This window comes from Pezoporus flaviventris, unplaced genomic scaffold, assembly GCF_033815535.1.
Source record: "Pezoporus flaviventris isolate CSIRO_AGI_PZ_B2104156 unplaced genomic scaffold, CSIRO_AGI_Pfla_v1 ptg000083l, whole genome shotgun sequence".
Lineage (NCBI taxonomy): Eukaryota > Metazoa > Chordata > Aves > Psittaciformes > Psittacidae > Pezoporus > Pezoporus flaviventris.
In genome coordinates, this window is record NW_026892631.1 from 9,663,021 (window position 1) to 9,689,851 (window position 26,831).

The 26,831-nt window shown below is 55.7% G+C and overlaps 1 protein-coding gene across 2 annotated transcripts; it reads left to right on the forward strand.

The window, feature by feature from the left end:
- The first annotated feature begins 1,634 nt into the window (after positions 1-1,634).
- Positions 1,635-25,486, forward strand: LOC133280482 (cullin-9-like). Of its 2 annotated transcripts, XM_061475232.1 has the most exons (43): positions 1,635-1,926; positions 2,567-2,631; positions 3,027-3,097; positions 4,296-4,904; positions 5,019-5,173; positions 5,389-5,907; positions 6,045-6,180; positions 6,580-6,770; positions 6,898-7,276; positions 7,496-7,691; positions 7,981-8,188; positions 8,292-8,485; positions 8,591-8,808; positions 8,928-9,159; positions 9,504-9,609; positions 9,859-10,086; positions 10,247-10,337; positions 10,419-10,590; positions 10,805-10,910; positions 11,305-11,400; positions 11,489-11,664; positions 11,830-11,963; positions 12,032-12,202; positions 12,401-12,516; positions 12,928-13,110; positions 13,243-13,391; positions 13,728-13,938; positions 14,033-14,198; positions 14,358-14,503; positions 14,657-14,774; positions 15,096-15,298; positions 15,379-15,638; positions 15,717-16,080; positions 16,392-16,532; positions 19,568-19,732; positions 19,823-19,986; positions 20,912-21,005; positions 21,229-21,303; positions 21,783-21,893; positions 23,164-23,281; positions 23,489-23,622; positions 23,813-23,904; positions 24,665-25,486. In XM_061475232.1, the coding sequence occupies exons 4-43, from the start codon at positions 4,310-4,312 to the stop codon at positions 24,852-24,854; spliced, it is 7,503 nt and encodes a 2,500-aa protein (XP_061331216.1). In that variant the 5' UTR covers positions 1,635-1,926; positions 2,567-2,631; positions 3,027-3,097; positions 4,296-4,309; the 3' UTR covers positions 24,855-25,486. The 2 variants fall into 2 exon arrangements, with proteins under 2 accessions (XP_061331216.1, XP_061331215.1); XM_061475231.1 differs by lacking the exons at positions 1,635-1,926; positions 2,567-2,631; positions 3,027-3,097 and adding an exon at positions 3,153-3,324 and having other exon boundaries at positions 12,032-12,208.
- The last annotated feature ends 1,345 nt before the right edge of the window (positions 25,487-26,831 follow it).

Genomic DNA, 26,831 nt, shown 5'->3' on the forward strand with positions numbered 1-26,831 from the left:
ACCAAGACTTAAATTCCTTGCAGAAAACCACTTTGGGGGAAGGTATGGCAGTATCTTTGAATGCAAAGCCCAAACTGGAGGGACATCACTTAAAGTTAGGTCAATGGTGGATGCTTGTAGGCCCCTATAGGCCAGGTCAAGGGCACATCAGGGCTCACTAAAGTGCCTAGAAGTGGGAAAGAAACCAAAGGGAGACAATCATCAGTGCTGCTGGGTCAACAGTATGCCAGCTGAAAATAAAACTACTAGCATCAGGTCCTGGAGCTGATAACCAGTATAAGGGAAGGAAAGCTTAGCACTGATAAAAAAGTCCATGTGGTGCGCTATTCCTCACACCGTAATTTGGAGAAAATACCTCTTGGTGTATCAGAAGAGCAGAAGACTATGGAAGGTGCTTAGGAGCAAAACACAGCAGAAATGGTTCCTTCCTCAAGGGAGATGCTTCATCCTTACACATTACACCACAGCCAGCCTCCTGTTCAGCTTCTCTGCACAGGTACGTCTTGTGGTTCAGCACCACAAAACCCATACCAGCACAAGTAACCTCGTGTTACTTGTGCACAGGGGCTAGTGCATGACTTGCAGAACTCCAAACAGGGAGCGAGATGCCACAGACATACTCTTTATTTTTAGGATAAATGACTGCATGGTATCAAGACCATCAGAGCCAAGACATACGCAGGGCATATGAATACCACAGAAAACCTCTCAGCATCACAAGATGCCTGTGTCCTATCTGGCCGCTGGTGACAAATTTGGCTATGGGACGTTGCCAGCTGACTGTACCAGAAAGGCTGCGTGTCCTGCTGCGGAGCATTATCACCACCTTGTGTTTGTGACATTAAACACAGCAGTGTTGCACGTGCTGTACATGCACAAAGTAACAGCTGGGGAGAACAGAGGGAAATAGCAGTGGTTGTGTGAGCAGCATCAACTTTTATGTAGTTGAGTGGTATTTACGAAGCTATTTTCCTTTTCATTAGCGCAAATAGAGTGTGTTTATCTCCACAGAGATGGACTGGTAAAGGCAAAGCATGATATAACTAGGTGGCAGTGAGATCCTCTGAATTTGGACAATGCCTTGGAGGTGAATGGGAAAGGAAAACGACATGTTAATGGGAAGCACAGAGTTTTCAAATGCATCCACGGGATTCTAGGAGAAGAGCATCACTAGCATCAACAGAGGTTACGTGTACTAATGGAGAAACCAAGAGCCTGGCTTGGAAACACAAGAGTTCACTGTGGATGCCACGACTTTAGGGGACGGTCCCCACAGGCTGAGGCAGCTCTGCACCTTTTTGCTTTCTTTTCACCTTCTCACAAAGGACCAGAGGACTCGCCCCAAGCACGCAGCGCAAGCACCTGGAGCTCCGGCACGTGCACCCCTCAGCTCCAGAGCTCTCTATTTTTTTAACTCGTCTCCAGAAAAGACTCTGATTTTTCGCATTTCCCTCTGCACCGAGCTAGCACCGACAGCGCACCGCGGGGCGCGGAGGGGGCGGCTGGGCTCGGGCTCGGCCCCGGTCCCGGTCCCGCTGCGCGGCAGCACCGCACGGCCGGCGCCGCTAGAGCCCCAGCGACACGCTCAGGCCCGCGGCAGCAGAGCGCAGGCGCGGAGCGTGAGGCGACCTCGCCTCCCGCAGCTCTCGTGCGCGGCGGGGACCCGGAAGCGCGGAGCGGCGGCGAGCTGCCGGTGGGCGCGGGCCGCGGTGCTTCTGCTGGTGCCCCGCCTCTGAGGCGGCGGGGACCGGGGTTGCTTCACGTCGCCTGTGGCGGAGGCCGCGTCGCCGCCACGGTCTGTTACCGGTGCGGGAGGAGAACCGGAACGGTGCCGGGTGGGGACGCGACTTCCCGCGTGTGGAGGCGGATGTGGGGGGACGAGCCGCCTCCCCGTGCGCCGGGGCCGGGATCCGTTGTCCCGCTGGGGTGGGTACGGTGGGGCAGCGGTGAGGGAGGAGGCCGGGAGGTGGCGCGGGGGTTGTCGAGGTGTGCGGAACGGGTCTGACGGGTCTCTCCCGCGGCGGCCATTGCTGAGGCAAAACGCTCTAGGGCAACCGGCCGTGCAGTGCCGGGGTGGCGGTGGGATGCTCTTCTGAACCGGGTGTCCTGGTGCTTTACGGACCTCACATCGTGCCTGGCACGTTCATTTGCCGCGACTCTGAAACTTCCTCTAGTAAGTTTCATGTGCTGAAGCAGGCGAACAACTTCGCTGTGGGTTGTCATAGGCTGTAGCGTGCCTCGTTCATCATACGCATTGCAGCTGCTTCTTCAGGTGGCCTTAACCCAGATCCTTCCCTACCTGGTTACAGATCTGCTTGAACCCCTTCTGGCAGCTCTTCTCTAAAGAGTGTTTTTCATGCTCAGTGTCATGATGTGGGGACAGGGTGCAGTTATCAAACAAACTGATGCTTTGCAGAGGCTTGTGGTTTACTATGATTTTTTGTTGTGTGTGAACGTCTTGGGGTAGGGTTTTTGTACACTGCATAAGCACAATATTTTCTGGCTTACAATGTGGCATCTAAATACTTAAAAAGCACAAGACAGTAACTTGGTCCTTTTATTACAGAGAGACTGCCAGACAATTCCTAGCTGGCTTGCTGCAGGCTCCAAGGAAGGCTTAATTGAAGGCAGGTATGAATTTCTTGGGAGTTCAGGCTTCTCTCTGTACCTGGGAAACAGTTTAAATATACCTGTCATCATCCTGAAAGTGTGTTCTTGGGTTGTACATGGGTTGATTTATTTCCTGTGTATGTTAACTCCTGTTTTAAGAATGGCTTGTGTTACCATCAGCCAAACAGCATGTGGCTTCCCTGCTTCTCTTGCTAGTATGTGTAAATGACAAAAGGGCCTGTTCATGTGCCTCCACTACCAGCTGCCTGAGCGTCTCTAAGCATCTTCTTGTCAGACTCTGATCTGGCATCCCTTGTAGCAGTGAAGTCAGTCCATTGTGTGTGGTATTGTCTACAATCTTGATTGCTGGCACTCAGTCTTTGACTGCAAATTATTTCATCCTCCTCTTTGCACAGATGAAAGCAGAGAAGTGTAATGGCTTCCTCTTTGTAGTCCTGAGATACACAGAACATCCTGACAGCAGAGAGTAAGATTCTTTAATTTTGTTGAATTTTCCCATCGGAAAGGCAAAGAATATCCAAGCGGAGACCAAAGAGGAAATACCAAGTGGCTTCTAGATAGTGACCTGATTTGTTTTATATGAACTTGATCTAAGAAATTGCTGGTTATATTTTTTAGTGCCTTGTGGTTCAAGCTCCACAGTGAGAGAGCCTTGAGCTCTAGGTGAACCTGCAGTCTAAACAGATATAAATGGTAAATAACGAGAGGGAAGACAGAAGTGCAAAAGTAGCAACTTGTGCACAGTCATGTTGTGGACAGTGGCAGAGATGAGATGTCCTGGGTTCAGCAGTAGCAGTCATGTTTCTCCTCCTTGGTAGCTGGTGTAGTGCAGTGTTTTGACTTTCGGCTCGGGAACAGAGCTGATAGAGATGTTTTGGTTTGGCCAAGGACTTTGTGAGCCTCATGCTCTGCCAGGGAGGAGGGGAAGCTGGGAGGAAGCAGAGACAGGACACCTGACCCAAACTGACCAAAGAGGTATTCCATACCACAGCACGTCATGCCCAGGATGTAACTGGGAGTTAGCCGGAAGGGCTGGGAGACTGCAGGGTTGGAGGAGGTATCGGTCGGAGCTTGGTCGGGCTTGGGGGGCGAGTTATCGGTCGGCTGGTGGTGAGGTGTTGTATTCCCTTGTTATTTCCTTTATCATTATTATCATTGGTGGTAGCAGTAGTGATTTGTGTTATACCTTAGTTACTAAACTGTTCTTATCTCAACCCGTGGGAGTTGCATTCTTTTCGATTCTCCTCTCCGTCCCTCCGGGAGCAGGGGGAGGGCAAGAAAAGGGGGGGAAGTGAGTGAACGAATACCTGACTGGGTTTAAACCACGACATGAGAACAGGTCTCTGTTATTTGCTGTCTTATGAGAGGATCTAAATGGGTCCAGTTTGCCTTGATTTTCTGGGGGAGAACTTCATTCTGTGTCTAGCACTAATGCTGGGAACAGGGTTTTTATATGAAACGCTGACTTATTTTCTTGGAGGGGGAATGTGAGCTTCTGCAAAATGGGGTCTTCTTCAGGGTTTTATCCTGCGTGCAGGATTTTGGGATCAAAAGCTGTGCCTCAGCCACTTCTACAAGCAAGTGACTGAGGCACTTGCTCATGCTTTCTTTGGCATGCAGCTCAGAAATAAAAGCTTGCGTCTGCTCCCCCTCTGCCTCTGCAGGCACACTTCCCATCATGGTGAATGAGAGGCATAATGGCAACCTGCTGGTGCCCCTGGGACCCAAACTGCAGGCCTACCCAGAGGAGCTGCTGCGGCAGCGGCGGGGCCATGATGGGCAGCCCGAGTACCTGATCCAGTGGAGGATTGTCAGCCTGGAGGAGAGAGCAGCGGGCGGCAGCAGCACCTCCTCTGCGGAGACGAAGCTGGAGAACGTCTCCATGTGGATGTCTGCAGAAGAGGTCTGTGCCAGCTGCCTGGCGCTGCTGGACCAGAGGAAGCTGGAAGGGCAGCGTGTGACAGGGGAGAAGGCAGCCAGCCCGTCCGCTGCAGATGTCCTGGGGGATGAAGCCTCGCTGCTGGAGATGAAGGCTGATGTCAGGAGCCTGGTGCAGCGCGCAGGCCGGCAGATGGCCGAGTCCCGGGCCCCTGCGTCCTCCATCCTCAACATCATCCACGTGCTGAGCGCGTATGCCAGCATTGGCTCGCTGGTGGGTGCCTTCAAGGAGACGGGAGCCCTTGACTTGCTGATGAAGATGCTGTGCCACAAGGACAAGCAAATCCGCCACAGTGCTGGCAAGATGCTGAGGGCCCTGGCTTCGCATGATGCAGGTGAGGGCTGCTGCTGCTCATTGTCCCTGAGGAGGTGCTGCTGGTCAGCTGAGGGGTGCCAGCCCTTTTGTAGGGGTTATCTTTAGGGAGCCTAAAAAGTTCCTGTTGTTGCAGGAAGTCGGGCCTATGTTCTGCTGTCCCTGAGCCAGCAGGATGGCATTGAGCAGCACATGGACTTTGACAGTCGCTACACCTTGTTGGAGCTGTTTGCTGACACAATATCCTCTGAAGAACAGTGCATGTCCTTTGAGGGGATTCACCTTCCCCAGGTAGGAGCAGCCCTGCCAGCGCTGGGGCTGCTGAGCAGGACTGGGTACTGGGAGAGCTGACACAGCATCTGGGTCTGGCTTGAAGCTGAGGGGTGTTGGAGGGCTCATCCATGGAGTATCTGAGCAGGGATATGAGGGTGGACTGAGAGGTCTCTGTTGCTGCCTGCTGGTCCAGAGCTGTCACGGTTAGAGTCTGAGAGCCGTGCTTGTTGCAGATCCCTGGGAAGCTGCTGTTTGTGCTGGTGAAGCGCTACCTGTGCGTCACTTCTCTCATGGACCAGCTCGGCGGTGATGTGGAGCAGGGAGGGGAGCAGCAGGCCAGCGCTGTGCCCAGCCCGCTCACTGAGGAGAAGAGCCGTGTGCAGCAGGAGTTTGAGTTCAGCATGGCCATGGCAAACCTCATCTCGGAGCTGGTGCACGTGATGGGCTGGGGCCGCAGCCACACGGCAGAGCTGCCGCCCCAGCAGGAGCCGCAGCCTCGCGCCGCCCGCTCCATCTTCCAGCACAGGGCCGCATCCTGCAGCGCTGCTCAAGCAGCCCCCGCTCCCGCACCCAAGGAGCCCGTCGTCTTCAGGACGCGCTCGGCCTTCCCGAGCCGCAGCAGCTACGTGGAGTACGTGCAGGCGCGGCTGGTGCGGGGCATGCGGGTGCGCATGCTGGAGGACTACGAGCAGGTCAGCGCGGGCGACGAGGGCGACTTCCGGCAGAGCAACGACGGCACGCCGCCCGTGCAGGTACCCTCTGCGGGGCCGGCTCGGGCTGTCAGCTCTGCCCGCTGCGCTGTGTGCAGGGAGCACGCAGCCACGTGTGGGAGCAGCGGGGTTGGACCTGCCTTCCCTCAGCCGGGTGTGCGTCGCGCTCTCCTCCTCAGGTGTACTGGCAAGCCCTGGGCTGTACGTACTGGGTTCACTGGCACATGGTGGAGATCATTGGCTCCTCAGGGCAAGAGGAGCGTGGGGGCCAGGAGAAGGTGTCCACCCTGACACGCAACTGCAGACTGGCAGCAGGTGAGCAGTCCATCAGCTGGGCACGCAGCTTTCCTCCCCAGCCCTTCTGCAGCTGCACGCTGGCACTGCAGGTTCTGCTGGTGCCGGGTGTCTGCGTGCGTCGCCTTGCCCGGTGCAGGCACTGTGGGAACAGGCTGGGGGAGCAGTGAGCTAGAGGTGCCCATTTTGAGAGTTTTTGTTCTACATCCTAAAGAGGTTCAAGTGATGATGGTAATGCCCATCTCTACAGCTTCTAGGGTCTCCTCTAGCTCATTCCCCCTCTCTGGCTGCCCTGCTGTCACCTGCCTTTCCCACAGCAGTCTGTGGGACAGCGGAGAGAGCTCTTTCTCTGGGGAACGTGGGGCATGCAGCAGAGGATGGTGGAATGGGCAGAGCTGACTTTGCTCTGTCCTCCTGCAGTTGCACAGCCGTTTTTCTGCAAGCCCTCTGGGGGGCTGTACTCCCTGCCTTACCTGGGGGAGCAGTCGACCAAGGCTGCAGAGGCCCTGAGCCGTGCCGAGTGGTGGGAGCTGCTTTTCTTTGTGAAGAAGCTGGAGGCGCAGGGGCAGCAAGAGGTCATGTGCATCATCCAGCAGGAGCAGGGAGAGCAGGTATGGGGAGAGCTGCACTGGGGGCCTGCGGTGCTGCAGCTTTTCTGTCCACTCTGGCTCTGACCAGCACCAGAAGCGCGGGGTCTGTGGCGAGCCTGTGAGGGTTGATGTGACGCCGTCTGTGCAGCTGCCGGAGGGGGATGAAGAAGCCCTGGTCCAGCTGTCGGTACCTGTGGAGCTGGCCCAGAAGGTGCTGCAGATCTTGGAGAAGCGTTGCCAGGGCAGGGCTCAGAGTGACCTGCGGGGCTCCCACGTCTACGCCAAGTACTCCCTCAGCAGGGGGGCTGAGCAGGAAGGTGCCCGGAGCACCTCAGTGTCCTCGGAGGGTGCTGGCTGCAGGAGCCCTGAAGCCACCGTGGCCGAGGGAGCGAAGGAAGAGCTGCCCACAGCCGCAGAGCCGCCCCGAGCCCCCGCTGTGGTGGTGAAGTCGGATTCTCAGCTGTTCAGCGAGCTCCTGGAGAAGGAAGGGCTGTTCCTGCCGGAGGTGACAGAGGAGCAGAGCAAAGGTAATGGCCTGCTGAGCGCTGGAGCACATGCAGGGTGCTGGAGGCAGCTCCATTGCCTTTGGGGAGGAAAGCTGCGGGCAGGGCATGGCAGGCCAGGCAGCTGCAGATTGCCTGGGGAGGGGAGGGCCGTGGGTCTGGTCCGTGGCTGTGTGGCACCCTGGGAGTTGCTGGGGGTGTTACTGCTGCCCTGACACCTGCATCCATCCCTTATTCCACCAGCACTGGGCAGCTCCGAGGGGGTGAGCGAGAGGGGCTCCCTGGCCAAGATTGCAGCCGCGGTGGATGTGATCCAGAGCAGCAGCTCAGAGCTGGGGCTGCGCTTAATGGGGCTCAAGCACATCGTGAACATCCTGGAGGAGGAGCCTGAACAGCAAGGCAGCAAAGCCCAGAGTGGCCTGGGGACAAGGAGTGTTGGGTGAGCTGTGGGGTGCTGTGCACCCCTCCTGCCTGGTGGGGAGGGCTGTGTCGGCAGGGTGGGGGGCAGTGCTGGTGGTGGGAGTGGGAAGGCCGCTGAGTCCCTGCTTGCTCAGCAAGAAGAAATCTGGGTCTTGTGTCCCTTGGTCCCAGGCAGGCTCATTCCTGGGGCTGACCCAGCTGTGGTAGAGCCCTGTGGGCAGGGAGAAGGTGATGGGCAGGTCCCGAGGTGTTGGCGTGCCAGCGGCGGTGCCGGGAGGCTCCTCCTGAGGTGTCCTTTCCCATTGCAGGGAGAAGCTGGTGAAGGTGGCAGTGGAGCTGCTGGCCACGGAGGCGGCAGAGAAGGCCGTGGTGGTGGTGACGCTGCGGCTGCTGGCCCTGCTCATGGCCAAGTACGACTGGCGCGTGACGTTCGCCATGGAGGGCGGTGCGCGGGCCGTGCTGTCCTGCATGCAGCAGCACGCCTCCTCCGCCCTGGTGCAGCAGGCTGGCCTGGCAGTGAGTGTGGCAGAGGGGATGCTGCGGGTGGTGGGCAGGCTGCAGGCTCACGCCGGTGTGCCGGAGGTGGCCGCTGCCCTCCTGACTGGCGCTGTCCTTGCAGGCCCTGAAGGTGCTGGTGGGAGCTGTGGCCGCCGAGCCAGGAGGTGCCGGTGGGAAGCTCTCGCCCCTGAAGCAGGCTGACGGGCAGCTGATTCGGGAGATCTTTGCCAGCATCGGCTCTGCCGCCAACAAGGGCTCGGCAAACCTGCTGAGTGCCGTCCCTGCCGCCCTGAGCACCATGCGGAGGGTCCCCGGGTAGGGCAGAGTGAGGAGGGCGGCAGGGGTGGGATGGGCAAGGCGGGCAGGCGGGTTGGTGGGTGCCAGGGGGAGGAAGGCGCCCGCATGGCTGTGTCCCTGCAGGGGCTCGTCGGGCGTGCAGAACGGCTTGCTGGTGGTGAACGTGCTCATGGACGGCCACCGGGGCCTGGCGGAGCAGCTGGCGAGCTGCGACCTCCCCGCGGTGCTGCAGAGCTGCTGGAGGGACGGGCAGAGCCCCGGCTGCCCTCACGCGACGCTGGCCCTCGGCGCCATCAACCGCCTCGTGGAGCACGGGCTGCCCCTGGGCCCGCAGAGCGCAGGTAGCAGCTGCCCGGCCCCGCTGTGCCACGGCCCCGCTGTGCCGCGGGCAGGGCAGAGCACCCGCTGCCGCCTCGCGAGCTGGGGCCTGGGCCGGGCCCACGTGTCCTTGTCGTGGCAGGCAGAGAGGCCCCACTGGACCTGGGGGACGTGCGGAGGCTTCTGAGCGGCCCGGGGGACGGCATCTTGTCCAAGGACGTGCTGGTGGCCCTGGAGCGGCAGCTCTGCGGCCAGGGCCCCGTCCCCTCTGGCGAGGCGGCCCGGCTGCTGCAGGAGCAGAGATGCTTCCGGCCGCTGCTGCGCAGCTTCGAGCTGCTGGGGGCAGAGAAGGCCGTGAGCTTGAGCATCCTCAGGTGGGTGTAGGGGCCTCCACAGCGGGGCTGTGAGTGCTGGTGGTGATGCTGGGGTCACACGGTGCGTGTTTGGGGGTCCTGGTGGGGCTGTTCTTCACCAGGGGTGGGCGCATCCCAGCACATACGTGGGTGCTGACTGGGGTGTCCCGGGATGCAGGGCCGTATGGGGATGGAGCAGCGTGTTCCTGGGTGCTCATGAGGTGTCTGAGGCACCAGGGGAGTCAAGGCTCCCAGTCCCTGTGTGTGGGCTGTTGGCGTTCCAGAGGGGCAGGGAAGCGGGACTGCCTCTGACACCACCCACAGCCTGTGTGCCATGGCCTGAGTGAGCCCCCTGTGTCACCCAGGATCCTGAACAAGCTGCTGGACGGTTACCAGGAGGATGTGCTGCCCTGGCACGAGTGTGTGGAGCCCTGTGTGTCCTCCCTGAGTGCCCACAGCAGCGACCGGGAGGTGAGGGGCCCACAGGGATGTGCTCGGTGCTCTGTGCTGGCTGAGCCACCTGCAGAGGGGTGGGCAGCGGCAGCTGTGGTGGAGTCCTGGCTGCTGGCATTGCCCTGGCCGTGCCTCGCCAGGCTCCAGTGGTGCTGCTGTGGTGTCAGGGTGGAGGGATGGAGTGCGGCAGCACCGCCGCCACCTGCTGCTGTTGCTGCTGCTGCTGGGCCTGGCCGGTCCTGGCTGCTCACGGCTGCTGCTCCGTAGGTGCTGCAGGAGGTCGTTGGCTTCCTGCACCGCCTGGGCACTGCCAGCAAGGACTGCGCGGTGGTGATGTGCTGTGTGGGCACCCACGAGGCTCTGGCCAAAGCCCTGAACAAGCACAGCACGGCCCCGCCGCTGGCGCCAGCCCTGCTCGCCCTGGTGACCGACTGCGAGAAGCCCGCCGGCATCTCCAAGAAGCTGATGACCAGCATCTTGGCTGGCTGCATCCAGGTGGGTCTCGGGGGGCCGTGGTGCTGGGACTGGGGTCTCGGGGCCATCCAGCGGCCCTGGCACCGAGGGGCAGCCTCCTGTTCTCTGCCTGCCGCAGCCCTGTGTGGGTGAGGGGAGGAAGACCCAGGGCCCCCGGTCAGAGCCTCGCCCCATCCCATAGCTGGTGCTGGGGCAGATTGAGGAGCACCGCCGGAGCCACCAGCCCATCAGCATCCCCTTGTTTGATGTCTTTCTGCACAACCTGTGCCGAGGTGAGTGTGGTGAGCGGGTGCTGTACCCTGCCTGGCACCTGCCGGCCTGGCTGCTGGAGGCTCCGTGTGCTTCTCGTACAGGCTCCAGCGTGGAAGTAAAGGAGGAGAAGTGCTGGGAGAAGGTGGAGGTCTCTTCCAACCCCCACAGGGCCAGCAAACTCACGGACAGGAACCCCAAGACATACTGGCAGTCGAACTCCAGCACTGGCTCCCACTTCATCACTGTCCACATGCAGTGTGGTGTGGTGGTCAGGTGGGGCTGGGCTGGGAGAGCTGAGAGGGTCCTTGGGTACCAGAGGGCAGGCGGCTGTGCTGGGAGGAGAGGGCTCTGGGCCCCTGTGTGAGCCCTGCCCCAGTGGTCCCTGTCCTGGGGGTTGCTGGATGTGGGCAGTGGGGTGTGGGGCTGACAGGGGCCAGGGCAGGGGAGGTGGGGGCTGCTGGGCAGCGCCACGTCTGCTGTGCTGCAGGGAGATGAGCATGCTGGTGGCCAGCGAGGACTCCAGCTACATGCCGGCCCGTGTCGTGGTGCTGGGGGGAGACAGCCCTGCCGCCATCAGAACTGTGCTCAATGCAGTGAGTCCCTTGAGGGCTGCTGAGGCCATGGGGCTGCATGGGAGCTGTGGGCTGGTCCTTGCTGTGCCCCAGGAAGGTCCTGTCCTGGTGTGGGTCCCTGGGAGATGCTCCATGGGGAGGTGGGGATGGCAGGAGCTGTGCTGCAGGAACCATTTTGCTGTAGTCAGTGGGTGTTGGAGGCTTGGGCATGGGCAATGCTGCAGCCTGGGCTACAGCAGCCTGGTGTGCTGGGGCTTTTGGCCATGAATGGGGCCCTGGTGCGGGGTGCCTTCGGGCTGCGTAGGGGCTCCCAGCGAGGGACAGAGGCCATGGCTCTAACACGATGGTCAGAGGAACATGCAGGGTGGCTGGTGCCTGCCACTTGGCTTGCTGAGGGCTCTCTGTCTGCCTGTAGGTGACCATCCTGCCATCAGACAGCAGAGTGATCCTGCTGGAGAACATGAGCCGCTTCTGGCCCATCATCCAGATCCGGGTGAAGCGGTGCCAGCAGGTAGGGGCGTGGGAGGCTGGGGCAGGGAGCTGGCAGTGTGTGGCACTGGGGCCATGCCCGAGGAGCTGAGGGTTGCTCTGTCCCACAGGGCGGCATCGACACCCGTGTGCGTGGCATCGAGGTGCTGGGTCCCAAGCCCACTTTCTGGCCCGTTTTCAAGGAGAAGCTGTGCCAGCGGGCGTTCCTGTCCTGCACTGCTCGGGCTCATGCCTGGTGCCAGGAGATCTGCTGGGACCGGGGGCGACTGCTGCAGCTCTTTGGCAGGTGAGTTGTGTCCTCGCTGTGCCACCGCATCCCTGGTCTCTGAGGGGCCCTGCCTGTGGGGCGAGTGGGGCTTCCGCGCCGATGTGCCTGGCAAGGGGCTGCGCTGCTGTCCCGGGAGTCCCCGAGGCATCAGCAGCACCGTGTGCTGCCCGGTGGCTGTTGCAGGCTGAACCGGGCGCTGCGGCACGAGCAGGGCTTCGCCGAGCGCTTCCTCCCTGACGAGGAGGCGGCGCGGGCCTTGGGCAGGACGTGCTGGGAGGCCCTGGTGACCCCGTTGGTGCAGAGCATCACCAGCCCAGGTACCCTGTGCTCTCGCGGGCCCGTGCCCCGGGCTGAGGCAGCCGCTCTGAGCCTGGTTTCCTCGCAGGCCCCGACGGCGTCAGCCCCCTGGCCTGGCTGCTGAGCGAGTACCTGGAGAGTGGGGAGCCGCAGCGCCGCGCCGCGAGCCCCGGTGCTGCCTTTGGTTCCCGTGTGCGGCGCCTGACCCAGCTCCTGGTGCACGTGGACCCCGGCGGCCGGGAGCCGGAGGAGGCGCGAGGTGAGCGTGGGGCTGGGAGGGCCCAGTGTCACCGGAGTGTCCAGAGCCGGGAAGGGCTTGTGGCCGTGCCCCTGCAGTGGCTGTGGCCACTTGGAATCTGCTCTGCACTGATCCCACAGGGAGAGGGGAGGCTGCTGGCAGTCAGTGTGTGGAGCCTGCCTGTGGAGCCGCGCTGAGGCTGGTGGTGTCCCTTGGCAGGTGGGAAGCAGGGGAAGAACAAGGAGGAGCCGGCCAGGCCTGCGAAGGAGATGGTGAAGAAGTCAAGCAGCCTGTGGGGCATTTCGCAGTGCTGGCGTGGTGTGGTGCAGCAGCAGGTAGCGCTTGGAGGGCTGGCTGTGGGGCCAGAGAGGGCAGGTGGGACCTCACACCGGACACGTGTAGTGCCATGCAGGGCTTGACAGTGGCCTGGGCACTGTGTGGGGAGGGTGCAGGGCAGTACCTGGCCTCTGCAAGGCCTGGAGGGGTGTGGGACAGCCCTTCTGTGTTTGCTACCTTGGCAGGGCTCAGGCCACAGGCTGAGAGACAGGTACAGTGCTGGGCTACTTATTCCAATGCTGGGCAGTGTCCTGCTGCTGCCCAGCCTTCAGGCTGCGCTCCTGTCTCTCCACAAGCTCTTGGTAGCTGACTACTGGTCTGGATCTGGGCAGTTGGTGTCAAAAGACATTGCTGCATGCAAAAGCCACATCCCGCTCTGGGGCTCACCCCTCTCCTTTTGTGTCCCACAGGTGCAGCGGTTCCTGGAGGCAGCTGGGCAGGCACCAGACCTCGTGGAGCGATACTGCGGGCTGTACCAGCGCCTGCGCAGTGCCACGGAGGAGCTCTTTGGGCAGCAGGCTGCCTTTGCGCTGGCCCTGGGCCAGGGCTTCGCGGGGGCTCTGCTGCAGCTCTCCTTCCTTAGTGCCCTGCACGTGAGTCAAGGGAGAGCGGCACCAGTGCCGGGGCTTTCCCAGCTGCTCCCCCCAGGGCCGCTCCCCCAGCCCAGCCCTGCAGCCGCCCCGCAGGGGTGAGCCCCCTCCGCAGCCAGCCCTGTCCCTCTGCAGGTGAGTGAGCAGTTTGCCCGCTACCTGGACAGGCAGATCCAGGAGCTGCGCAGGGCTGCGGGCAGCACGGGGCCGCTGCAGCAGATCCTGGAGCCCTTTGTTGTCTTCAGTGGCCTGGAGCTCGCCCACACCTTCGAGCACTTCTACCGGTGAGGGATGCCGTGTCTGCATGGGACCAGAGGGCCTGGGGTCCGCGCTGTGGCGTGACAGGGGAGGTGCAGGCGATGCTGAGCCCGGCTGTGTGCGGCTGTGGTGCTCCCGCTTTGCTTTTCCCAGCTCTGGTGTCTGGAGGGAAGGGTTGTGAGTGGCCGCAGGTGCTCCCTGTCTGTGGAGGCACATTCCCTGCTGGCAGTGGAGAGAGGAGATGGGTGCTGCCGGGCCCACGTGCCCTGGGGTGAGGCAGGAGCCAGGGCTGTCTCCTGGCGCGTGGCTGATGGCGATGGGGCTGGGGCCAGCCCCTGACCTGATGCTGGTGCCTGTGGCAGGCACTACCTGGGTGACCGGCTCCTGGTGCAAGGGCCGTCGTGGCTGGAAGGAGCCATCGTGGAGCAGATCGGGCTGTGCTTCCCCAGCCGCTTCCCCCAGGCCATGCTGAGCAGCCTGGCCGAGGCGGAGGAGCTCCAGCGGCAGTTTCGCCTCTACCAGCTGCAGGAGCAGGACAAGCAGCTGCTGGAGCTGGACAAGGGCCTGGACGAGGTGAGTGCTGCTGGGGTGAGGAGCCGGGGGCTGCCCGCGTTCCTCACAAGGCTCCTGAGGGCCGTCCTGAGCCGTGCTCCTGTCCCCGTGCCAGGCACCGGGGACGGCTTCAGTGGCGGATGCGCCGGAGGTGACGGTGCTGGCCCTGTCCCCGCGCTGCTGGCCCGTTTCGCCGCTCTGCCACATGGACCAGCCCCAAAGGTTGTTCTCGGCGGCACTGAGCTCTCCTCTGGACGAGTTCGCCAACTTCTGCAGGCACAGTGAGTGTTGGGCAGCCCCCAGGCTCAGCCAGGAGGAGCCTAAAGGCAGGGGTGTGCTGGGGGACCGGGCAGGGCTGGCTCTTGCTCTGATGCTGCCTCTTGCGCTGATGCTGTCCCTTGCACTGATGCTGCCTCTTGTGCTGATGCTGTCTCTTGCAGGCCAGAGCCTGCTGGGCTGGGAGTGCACAAAGCCCTGGCGGTTGCAGTGGACGTGGCTGGGCCATGCTGAGCTGCAGTTTGGAGACTGCATCCTCCACGTGTCCACGCTGCAGATGTACATCCTGCTGTGCTTCAACAGCGCTGAGGTAGGAGCTGGGGTGATGTGGGGTGATGAGGCAGCAGATGCTGGGGCATGGCAAGGCCATGTCTTCCCTTCTGGTGGGGTCTCCAGCACTGTTAGGGGCACAGGCTGCCCTCTCTTCACCGGGCTGTGGCTGGTGAATCTTGGCCTCTGGCAGGAGGTGGCTGTGGAGGCCCTGCTGCAGGTCACAGGGCTCCCTGCTGACCTGGTGCACCACGCACTGGCACCGCTGACCCATGGCGAGGGCGTCCTGGTGTGGAGCTGCCCGGTGGGAGGTGAGTGTGGGTCTAGGACAGCCTTGGGAGGCACTGGTCTGAGCCCTGAGCGGGTGCTGGGGTGGAGGGGAAGGGAGGGGGCTGGAGTGAGCCTGTCTGGGGGGATCAGGGCTGTGTGTGGGGGTCGGGCATAAGGCCACATGTGGGGCTGGGGCCAGGGGTGGTGTGTGGTGCTGTTGCTTGGGGCCATGTGTGGGGGACAGGGATGGGGCCTAGAGCTGTGATGGCAGCAATGCGAGGGTCTGGTCCGACAGCCACGCACGTGTCCTGGGCTCCTCCAGGTCCCAGCTGGGGGCTTGGCTGACCCTGGGCCCGGTGTAGCTTCAGGCACGCTGCGGCTGAACCAGGCAGCCCTGGCCCATGCCTCTGAGCGCCACCTGAGGCTGCTGCCCCAGCAGAGGTACCTGAGGGCGGAGAGGGCTGAGGTCAGTGCCCTGGAAAGGAAAAGGAACATCCTGTGCTGCCTCATCACCCGCATCCTCAAGGTGGAGAAGCAGCTCCACATCGACAACCTCGTGTTTAGGGTATGGAGGGCTCCAGGGGCAGAGCAGGGCTGCCTGGGTGCTGCACCACACTGCAGCCTGGGGCTCTCTTGCTGCTGTAGGTGATTGATGCCTGTCAGAAGGGCGAGCTGGGGCCAGGGCTGCAGTTCCTGAGCTTCTGCTGCCACAGCGTGGATGTGCTGTCCTGTGTCCTGCACTTGCTGAACCAGGGATACCTGCGGCGCCAGGAGGAGAGGCCTCATGTCTTGGAATACATCTCTACTGAACCTACAACCCCTCCTGGGGGCCAGGCACAGATGGTTTTCCAGAGCAGGCCACTGAAGTCATCTCCAGATGAGGACAGCTTAGACCACCTGCATTGGTAGGGATGCATGTCACCAGGTGTGCAGGGAGTGTGCATCTCCACCCTGTATGGTTGTGACACATTTCTCTATGTCAGGTTGAAGCCTGGCATTGGCAGTTCGGAGGAGTTTCTTATGGCAATGCTGCAGGTGCCAAGGGGGCACACACTTAGTCCGGAGGAAGCGAAGCTGCTCATGAACCAGACAGTGCAACAGGTCCAGGATGCTCTGAGCATCCCAGATGATGTTGCTCGGCACCTCCTCATGCACTGCAGGTGGAATGTGGATTTCCTGATCCAGCGTTACATGGAGAACCGCGAGACCCTGCTTATCTCCTCGGGGCTGCAAGTGCGGGATGCTCAGCCCCCTCCAAGCCCAGGGACCCACTGTCCAGTCTGTGTGAACCAGCTGTGTCCCACTGAAAAGCCACCAACCCTCTGCTGCATGCACTACTGTTGCAAGGTGAAGATCCTCAAGTCTTTGGCCCCTGTAGCTGGGTAGGGAATATCCTGCTGCTTAGTTAGAGCAGCTGTGCTTTGTCTGAAGCTGTTACCACATCGTTTTCATGGAGTTCATATGTTCTCTTTTTTCATCTCCCTTTAGTGGTAATCCTTCAACTGTGGGTTAGTCTGCTACCAGTCTGGTGGTTTTGGGTACTTATGCATAGTTTGTGGTGGTTTTGTGCACTGTCTGCTGGGGGGGGGGTGGGCTTCAGGGCCACACAGCCCAGCTGGTGCAGCTCCTCTTTAGTTTCTCATCTTCTGCCTTTACAGCCCTGTTGGAGTGAGTATCTCACAACTCGCATTGAGCAGAATATGGTTGTCAACTGCACCTGTCCCATATCCGATTGCCATGCACAGCCAACTGCAGCTTTCATTTGCTCCATCGTTTCCTCAGAGGAGATTATAGCCAAGGTACAGTAGGTTACTTGGTGTCAAAGCTGTTTTGGTTTTGTGAGCACAAACAGATAATCTTGCTGCTGCTTTTCCCCTTCCTGTTACTAAGACTGGCAGTGAGGCAGACCAGATTTCTGCCCAGTAGTGTCAGTTGTCTCTGATCACGGGCATTGCCAGCTGTTCAGGAAAGCATAACATCAGCAGAAGAGCCCAGTGGTATTTCCTCTAAACATACCTCCAGCAAAAAACATTTCAGTACATCATTAGTTAAGGACCAGGTGAGAGCTATGGTTGCAGATCATGTCGGGTATCCTCTGCTGGTGTGCTAGAAGCAGTTGTTAAATCTAGGACAAATGAAGAGAAAACGTTTGAGCAATTTCATTTTATTGCTGCAACAATGGCCCCTGTGTTCTCTCTGTTCCAACAGTCTCTGGCTTTGAGCACCTCAGGTTTTTATGAAAATGACAGTAGTTACCACATCAGATGTAATCTCCACTCTTTAAGTTTGTGTGGGTTTACAGATCACTGTAAACTGGGTTTCCTGCACTGTGCTTACCTTAGTCCTCATTCAGCACGGGGCAGCAGGAGCTACTTGGTCTGAGGCAGAAGCTATTTTTTCCTCCATATTCTTTCAGGTTTTAGTTGTTAGAGCTGAATTACCTCACCATCTAATGACAGAGCTGTTGCTGTTGCATGACAGACTATTTCTGTTCTGGACAGAACGGGTGTCTCATCTGTTTTCTACTGCTCTGTTGTTTAACAGGCCTATACCAGCAATTCCTTCTCCAGAAATATTCTCCTCCTCTTCCAGCTCATTACTGTCATTATGATCCTGTATGAGCAGTCGTACAGAGAAATGAGCAGTAGTCACAAAGACTGCTCTAGCTTACAGTTTTTCTTTAAGCTTGCAAACTGGCAACCGTAATGATCAGGGCTACAGAAGTGCATTTCCTTCCATATGTCTTAGGTATCTTGTTTTCTATAAGAAGTGCTTGGAAAATTAGCGTATAGAGAATATATCTGGGCAGCTAGTTCTAACTGGCTTTGCAAATTCTGTTGTCACACCTGTCTGAGAGCAGGACTGGTTATCCTGTTGCTTTGGCTATTATAAAAAATCTATTATTGCAGATGATTTTAACAAATTGCTCTGATGCTCAAACTGACATGTTTTCTGTTTCCCTCTTTGCTCAGTAAGTGGTATTGCTGGAGCATTCATGTCTCCTGCAGAGTCACACATACAGTCATAGAATGATTTAGGTTGCCATAATGTGCGGAAATCTGTGGTCCAGCCCTGTGGCCAAAATAGCCAGGTTATTGCTGATATTAAAACATACTGCATCAGATTCAGTCTTCTCTGCATCTTACAGTTTGGGTAGGTCTTGACAGTGGTAAGTTCCCCCTTCTCCCCATGCTGAACAAAGCCAGCTCTCTCAGCTTCCCCATATGCATCCTGTGCTCCAGCCCCTGACTGTCTTGGTGGCCTAAGGACAACATTTTCTCTAATCTGCTGATGTCTTTCTTGTACATGGGGGCCCAAACTGTTCCCAGTATCCAATTGTGTCGCCAGTGCCAAACAGCTGTGAGAAATCCCTTCCCTCACCTGCTGGCTGCCGTCTTGCTAATACAAGAACACTAGAGTTAAAACTTTTAATGTTTATATTTCTACAAAACATAAACCCTGCCATGTTTCTGAAAGAGGTTTTCTCTTCACCCGGTTTTCCTCAAGTTCCTTGGGAGTCTGTTCATCAGAGGTAGTCTTCTGTTCTGCCTCCATGGATTCTTTGCTGGGAATGCATAGGCTCAATACCTGGATCTGGGGCTTTGCACACCAACGTGTTCAGGTTGCCTGAGAAAGAGAATGAATAACAAAGAATAAATGAGAGCAAAAATGAATGAGAGGCCTCTCTGAGCCTTTCAGTGCTTGTGGCTTGCATCTTTTCTCTCTAGTACTTGTTTTGACCTGTGTTGTCCTTTCTGTGCCTGGTAGCTTTAGAGCAGCTCTCTGGGTATGCAGAAATATCTGCAGGAGGGCTGTGAAGGCTACAGAGTTTCTTCTGAACTTCCTCTAGCTTTGTATATGTTTGTACAGTCCTTACACTGCAGCAACTGAGCATAGCAAACTAAGCAACTATGTGCAGTATGGTTGCATCCCTGGGTCCCTACCTGAACGGTCCCTACCTGAACAGTCCCTTACTGGTAACCAGTTTGCCTTGTCCTCTGTGGTAATGTCTGGAGGTTGTGGGCAAATCGAGTCTCCTTCCCCTTTGCACATCATTTAACTAAGCAGAAGCCTGCTGAGGAACTTAAAATCAGAGAAATTAAAAAGAGCAGGTAGAGGAAGGAGATCCTTACCCTCTACCCAGTGCTGGTGAGGTCACATCTGGAGTACTGTGTCCATTTCTGGGCTCACCAGTACAAGACAGATGTAGTGGGAAAATCCAGCAAAAGACCATAAAGATTATTTAGGTGTTGGAATACCTGTAGGAAAAGCTGAGAGAGCTGGTTTGTTTAGCCTGGAGAAGAGAAGGCTTAAGGGTGGCTCTTTCCAGCGTGTGTAAATACACAAATGGGATTAAGGAGCCACATTCTTCTTGCTGATATCCAATGAAAGGATAAGAGGCTTTGTGGACTAATTTAAATACAAGGAATTCTGTCTAAACATAAGAAAACTTCCTTCTCAATAGGAAGGGTTAATGGGATGTTGGAAGAGTTTGGGCAGAGAGGCCTGTAGTCTCTATCCTTGGGTATGTTCAAAACCCAGCTGGACACGGTTCTGAGCAGCCCTGCTTTGAGCTGGAGGAGTTGGACTCATTTTTTAATCTCCAGAAGTGCTTTCCAGCCTCAGCTATTCTGTGGAACAAAACAGCCTCCAGTTATGACATGAAGGGTGGAGAATTTACACAAAGGGAATAAAAGAGTAAACTAACTTAGTGCTGTTTTGTTGTGAACAGTTTTTCAGTCAGCTGTAGAGCCCGGAGGCACCAGACCCCAGTTGTAAGGCCTAACCATGCAGCTTCTCTGCCTTAAATCTCCTTCCTGGCTTCTCATTACAGTATGAAAAAGCCCTCCTCAGAGGTTATGTTGAGTGTTGCTCCAACCTGACATGGTGCACCAACCCTCAGGGTTGCGATCAGATCCTACTTAAGGATGGATTTGGCTATGGGGCAGCCTGTTCCAAGTGCTCCTGGATATCCTGCTTCAACTGCAACTTCCCAGAGGTGAGGCTGAGCTGAGTCATGGGGCAATACTGTTTTGGGTTTGGCACACACCCTTCTGCTTCAGTGTGGTTGACTGTCTGTCTTTTTCAGGCCCATTATCCTGCAAGCTGCAGCCACATGTCTCAGTGGGTGGATGATGATGGGTACTATGAGGGAATGACAAGTGAAGCCCAAAGCAAACATCTGGCTAAGCTCATTTCAAAGCACTGCCCAAGCTGCCAGGCTCAGATAGAGAAAAACGAAGGCTGCCTGCAGTGAGTATCAATTTTTGTTTGCTAATGGAGACAGGAGAGGACAAAGACATACAGTTAGGTTCATTGTGCTTGCTTTCTGTTTTTTTCCTGGGTTGTGGAGTAAGAGTTGTAGCGGGTCTTTTTTATAGCTTTAGAAGAATGAGTGATTGCTTTGAATTGCTGTGAAAAGCAAAATGTTCCCTGGCATTCAGAGTTCAATCCATTGATAGCTCTGGAGTAGAACCAAAACTCATTTTGCAGTAATTTTTTTATAGCACACCCTTGTCTGCTCTCAGAAGCTGCTGCAGACACACAGAGGTGCAGGTTAGAGGAGTGGATAGCTCAGAACCAGTTTTTTCTTTCATACTCACCTATTCCCATAACCTTAAACAGTTTTCTTTTAACTGCCTCTTTTGAATTGGTTTGTATCTCTGGCAGCTTGTTACATGACAGAGAAGTGACATCCAGCCTTGAAGCTAGCACGTAGGAGTTGCCATGTGTTTCTTGCACTGGCACAGTACTTAGTGCCCAGTTGTGACTTGTCCTCACATGTTTTGTGTGGCCTTGGGGCTGTGCAGTGCCTTTCTGCACTGCCGAGTGCTGCGTTACTGAGGGAAGAGGCGAGGTGCTCATGTGCATCTTGTTTCCAACTGTGGAATGCTTAGTTCACCCTTCAAGTACTTGGTAAGTTTGTAGTGTGAGATCATGCTTCCAGTTTACCCAGCTCATTTTTGGACAGACAATGACTAGTTTTTAAGTATCACCTGCTTCCAAAAAAGGCTTTAAAAACACATGCAAGGAAATGAATTAGTGATACGAGTACTAAGTGAATGGGAATGACTGGGTTGCATACTCCACCCCTGTGATGTAGGGGAGCAGTGGGAGAAACTGTGCAAGTGGCTGTTAGGACTGAGTGATTCCCATTGTTCTTTTTCCTACCGTGCAGTATGACGTGTGCAAAGTGTAATCATGGCTTCTGCTGGCGTTGCCTCAAGCCCTGGAAGCCGACTCATAAGGATTATTACAACTGCTCTGCTATGGTGAGTGGTTTGCTGTATCCACTTGGTTCATGCTTGTGTTCAGATGCACCTGGCCTCTCAGATGGATGGGTGAGGATCTCCACTTGTGCCCTTTACTCTGGACTTTGTGGAGTTGCCAGTAATATTAATAGTGTTGTCAAAGTCTGTATGTGTGGTAGCCATTTCCAGGCAACCCTGGTACTTGAGGGAAATTGCTACAGGTTACTTGTACCTTTCCTTTCAGGTGAGTAAAGCAGCTTGGCAGGAGAAGCGTTTTCAGGATTACAATGAGAGATGCACTTTTCATCATCATGCAAGGGTAAGGCCTCCTCCTTCCTTGGCAGACATTGACTCTTTTGGCTTAGCCCTGTTGAGCAGCGTAGTTTCTGTTGTATCTCAATATATGTTACCTGAAGCTGAGAAGCAGGCTTCAGATCCAGGTGGGAATACCTAGCCATTTTTTTGCTCTGACATAAGGGGTGGTTCTTGGCCTGCTTTCTTCTGCCAAGTCTGTTGTGGGCTTGGAACACCTAATTTGTGGTGGTGACGTGCTCAAACTGATGCAGTACTTTGAAGCAATGACAACTGAAGGCTCTGGCCCGAGCTGAGATACTGTGAAAGGCTGAAGTGACAGCACAGTAGAGATGTCATAGATGGAGGCAGTAAATGCTGTCCTGCTGCCTGCATCTTCTGGGATAGCACTTCAGGGTGCTTGGCGATTACGTGTGTGGAAGGTGCTATTTTTCAGTCTTGTGGAGCTGGACATTGACTTTTTTTCCCCTCCTTTGGTTATTGCAGGAATTTGCCATGAATCTGAGGAATAGCATTTTTTCTGTCAGAGGGATGCCAAAAATTAGGACTTTGACCTTTGTTCTTGATGCCTGCAAAGTGCTAGAACAGGCACGGAAGGTAAGGCTGGATAACAGGGTTGCTGAGGCTTAGGTCTAATTCTGCTGATGTATTTTATGCCTTTTTTAAAGTGAGGAGATGCCAACCTTGTTCTGCTCAACAAGGGGAGACAGAAAAAGCGTGAGGGGAGGAATAGCATCAGGACAGGGAAGAGCTCATGTCTGCCTTTCCCTGCTCTCTGAGTTGGGCTATCTGCAGTGTTTGTCACAGTTGGGTCATAGGATTTGGAGCTTAGCTCATGCTGACACCATGAAATTGACACAAGGGTCCATATTTAGGGTTTTCATATATTGGCTTGGACAGTTCCAATTTGAAATGCCCCGGTGGTGGTACTTGATGCTATGTTACAGTTAAGAAGTCCCTCTTGATGCTCGTGTTAGTATTTTCCTTTCTTAACTTAATTCCATGAGCCATAGGTGTTTTGGGAGCACTGAGCTACCTATTGCATGCCCCGATAGCCACATTATGAAGGATTTGCAGTGCAGCCACTGGATGTGTGCAGTATGCCCGTGGCAGCATAGGCCTGCGCTGTCTTCTATGCCCTGAAAATAGGAAGGAGGTGGGAATTGCCTTTGTGATACTGCCTTTGCAATATATACCTTGCTTGTGCAGGCAGATTTGATTTTGAGAGATGCATGTGTAACAAGGGTGTCTGACCCTGTTTTGTCTTTTCAGTATGGTTCTCCCTGTATTTGCCAGGATACAGATCAATGTTGCTTGCTGGTGCTGGCTTTTCTGGCCCATTTCGTTAAATAGAAACAGTGGTCTTGTTTCCTGCTGAGTGCCTGGATGGTTTTAGAGGTCATTCATTCATAGTAAGAGTTTGCCACTTGTTGAAATGAACCTTGCACCATGCCTGCTTTCCTTTGGCCTCAGTTCTCTCAGTTCAATGCCACTTGAGTTCAACATGGGCTGCCCAGCAATGTGTACATTCTGTGTGCTTGTTGTTTTGACTCTGCCTGCTGGTCAGTCACACTTGTTAGGCATTTACAGTCTGTATTCTTGTGATGGGTTGCAGGTGGGATCAATCAGTTATTTTAGACTTCAGTGCAAAATAATTACACATTCATTTCCAATCCTACCAGGAGCTCTAGGTAGCCTGGCATTGCTGTCACTTGGCATAATGGTTCATTGGGCTATTGCCACAGACCAGAAGTGCTGCCAGGCTTCTATCAGCTACTGATATGTAATGCTACTTTCTTTTTGCCCACTCTTTTTTGCCCACTCTGAAGCTTATCATCAAGCTTACAGCATGATCTGTACGCTCCAGGTGCTGGCCTACTCCTGTGTGTACAGCTACTACAACCAGGACACTGAGAGCATGGATGTTGTGAAAGAGCAGACTGAGAGCCTAGAGCTGCACACTAATGCTCTGCAGATCCTTCTGGGTAAGTCCCACAGTCTCTCAGCAGTAGAGGCTAGCATTCCCAGCTACTTGGTTCAAACTGTGGCAGTTCTGTGTTAGAGTGATAGCATACACTGTATGCGTACAGTATTCCTAAGGAGCTGTGACAGGCTTATAATCAGAGCCAAGGGATGCTGTCTCTGCTTAAGAGTGTGGGAAGCAGCATGACTTTGTTGGCCTTGAATTGCAGAGGAAACCTTGCTGCAGTACCAGGACCTGGCCTCTTCTCTTCAGCTCCTGAAAGCAGAGCATTTCAAGACTGGTTTGGAGTTGGTACACCAGATCAAGGAGCGTCTCTTTGCAATTCTGTGGCATTCCACACAGGTGAAGTCCACATCCTCTTCAGTGGCTTGTGCTCTGGTTTTGCTTGGTCTTGGGTAAACCTAGGAAGGGGCTTGGTCAGCTGAGGCCATGGACTGTCAGTGCTGTGTGTATGTAGGAAAGGGCTCTGCAGCGCAAAATACACTCCAAATTGCATATTGTCTCTTTTGTGTCTGTTCTTCTGTGCTAGCAGGATTTCCATGTTGGGCTCCAGACTTCATCAGATCCTGGTCAGAGAAAGGTGAAACTCTCAAATGTGCCTACTTCAGCCCCTGCCTGTGTAGGGTGAGTTTTCTTAGTGGGGTAACAAGGAGAGGTGCAAAGTTGCTCTCCCTGGACTTTCTTGGGTTTCTGTGTAGAGTCACGCTTTTTCTTCAGGAGTGTATCAGAGATCTAGGAGGTGTCCAGATGAGAAAACCAAGAACAGAACATCCATGGGGGGAGATGTAAGGGAATGGAGAAGTGACACAGCTGTAAAACAGTGTGTTGAGAGGTGAAATGGATGGTTGGTTGCCTGTCCTAGAGCACTGAGTGGGCAAGTGTTAAGGTTGGAAGGTGGTGAGTTTGAAACAAAATCCATTCCTGTAGGACATGCTGTTTAAACCAAGAAACACAACTGGCATCTGCCATCCCAGTGTGACCAATCCCCTCTGACAGCTGCTGTGTTTCCAGGAGCTGAGCAGGGTTCTGAGTGTTGCAAGAAAGAACATGTGACAACTGAGTCAAGACACTGTTTCAGAGCTGGGTTTCTGGTCTCCTTGGGCTGAGACACCAGAGCCCTGGTGGCAGACGGAAGCTTGTTGGCCCAGTCACAGGTGGCTCTGGGACACAGTCCTGTTCTGCATACATGGATAAGGCCATTTAATCACCACCTTATAGGTGCATGTGTGTGGCTGCTGTGTGCCTGAAGCAAGGCTTTGGATGGGGATGCTGAGGTCTTATAGTAGGGAAGGTGAGGGTGGTGTAGGGGCTGGATTGTGGTTGCTCTGGTCTGATCCTGTTCTTCTCAGCTGGGGCTCTGGTCTGATGCTGTTCTCCTCAACAGGCCAAAATGTACCATCTTGTGTGATGATTCCAACAAAGATGAAGGTGACAAAGAGGTTGAATACGAGGAGTATGAAGATGAGGAAGACTATGATGACGATGATGACCTTGATGAAGACAACTTTCTGTTCGGTGATGAATCGGATAACCTTGATTGTGACTCCTACTTTGATGATGATGCCTATGACTAGAAGTCACCCAGCCCGGACCTCTGCCTCTAGCTTGTCTCGACCAGTTTGTATTAGTGTCTTTCCTCAAGGACAGGAACGCTCAGGCAGAACCAAGAAGCATCTCCTCCGAGGGCTGCTTGTTTGGTGATGTGCAGAAACACTGCTCAGGACAGACAGGCTGTTACTGTGGCCACGTCTCTCAGAAAGCCATCTTCTTGCCTTGCTCTCTTGTCTCAATTTCTGCCCATAGGTATCTAATTGAGTTAGAAGGTCACAGTTCAGCTGCAGCGTGAGGATTGCTTGCCACCTGCTAAAGGACTGTTTGGTGTCCTTGGAGAAAGGCCAGGCACAGGTGAGTGTGAGACATTGTCCTAGTATCACACTGTCTAATCCAGCCAGCATCTAGAAATACTGTAAAGCAGTGTTTGCACTCAAGTCAAAGCCTCCCAGCTGGAGCTGGTGGGATTCCCTCCAGAGCCACAATGGATGAGGTTCAGTGCATTCCTCTTGTTTGCTGTTTATGGGAGGAGCTGCCTTCCCTGCTGTGAAGCAGGATGGGCTGCTATGAGTGGCACAAGTTTGCAGGACTGTTTTTAAGTGTATAAATACATGCACGTGCACACACAAATATATCAAATCCTATACAGGCAGAAGTTGTTCAGGTAATGCTTTTATCTTTGTAAAACAGAAAACCCTGAGGATAAAGGGCTGAAAAAAAGTTCAGTTTTAAAAAAAGAAATAATTTTCTTCTAAAAAAAGCCTCCTTGTTGTCTGTGGGGAACATGGGTGGGAAGGGAGAGGAGGGTATTCTCAGAGTGAGGAGGAAGTGACCCGAATGTGCTCATCCCAGGAGTTACGTGTGAAATTGGTGTGGGTTTGGGATCCTTGCCCAGGTCATGCTGGCTGTCTGCAGAGTGGCTTTGCCTTCCTGGACAGTTCAGGGAATGGGAAATAATGGGAACAATAATGGGAAAGAGGGCTGTTAGCCTAGCCCTGTGTCTAGGCTGTGGAACTTGCAGACTCTGCATGGGATGCAGGCAGTCTGGAGAGCTTTAAGCCAAGACAGGGCCAGAACAGCCACGGGCCTTGTCTTTGGTATAGAGGCAACGACTGGTGAAACAAGGACTGAGTGTGGGAACAGGGCAGAGGAGCGTCAGCCCTGTTCCCGGTAAAGCAGTTGCACTCACTGGGGAAGTGTAAACTGCGCTGGGGAGCGTCTGCTGCTCCCCCACTGCCTCTTCCGCGTAGCGTAAGAATGTGCTGCCATCCCGTGGCCTATTTGCGGTACTGCAGGTGTTGAGGGCTTTTTGCACCTCCTGCTGCTGCCGTCCCGTGGTCAGTATTTGGTACTGCGGGTGTGGGGAGCGCTGTGCGCCTCTTTCTGCTGCCACCCTGTGGGCAATGTTTAGTACTGCAGGTGGGTGCCGCTCATTTCCTCCTTCTGCTGCCGTCATGTGGCCAATATTGGGTACTGCAGGTAGGGGACTCTGCGCCTCTTATTGCTGCCATCATGTGGCCAATATTAGGTACTGCAGGCAGGGGACTCTGCGCTTCTTACTGCTGCCGTCATGTGGCCAATATTGGGTACTGCAGGTAGGGGACTGCGGCTCTTACTGCTGCCGTCATGTGGCCAATATTGGGTACTGCAGGTAGGGGGCGCTCTGCTCTTCATTGTGCTGCCATCATGTGGCAAGTTTGTGGTACTGCAGGTGCGGCGGGGCTGTGCCCCTCTTTCTGCTGCCATCATGTGGCCAATATTGAGTACTGCAGGTAGGGGACTCTGCGGCTCTTACTGCTGCTGTCATGTGGCCAATATTGGGTACTGCAGGTAGGGGGCGCTCTGCTCTTCATTGTGCTGCCATCATGTGGCAAGTTTGTGGTACTGCAGGTGCGGCGGGGCTGTGCCCCTCTTTCTGCTGCCATCATGTGGCCAATACTAGGTACTGCAGGTAAGGGGCGCTTTGCGCTTCATTGTGCTGCCATCATGTGGCCACTATT

Bases quoted from the DNA above. Each gene is read 5' to 3' on its own strand.
- LOC133280482 (XM_061475231.1), top strand. From the start codon at position 4,310: ATGGTGAATGAGAGGCATAATGGCAACCTGCTGGTGCCCCTGGGACCC. The intron at 8,189-8,291 runs GTGAGTGTGGCA...CTGTCCTTGCAG, and splicing joins TGCAGCAGGCTGGCCTGGCA to GCCCTGAAGGTGCTGGTGGG. The intron at 8,486-8,590 runs GTAGGGCAGAGT...GTGTCCCTGCAG, and splicing joins ACCATGCGGAGGGTCCCCGG to GGGCTCGTCGGGCGTGCAGA.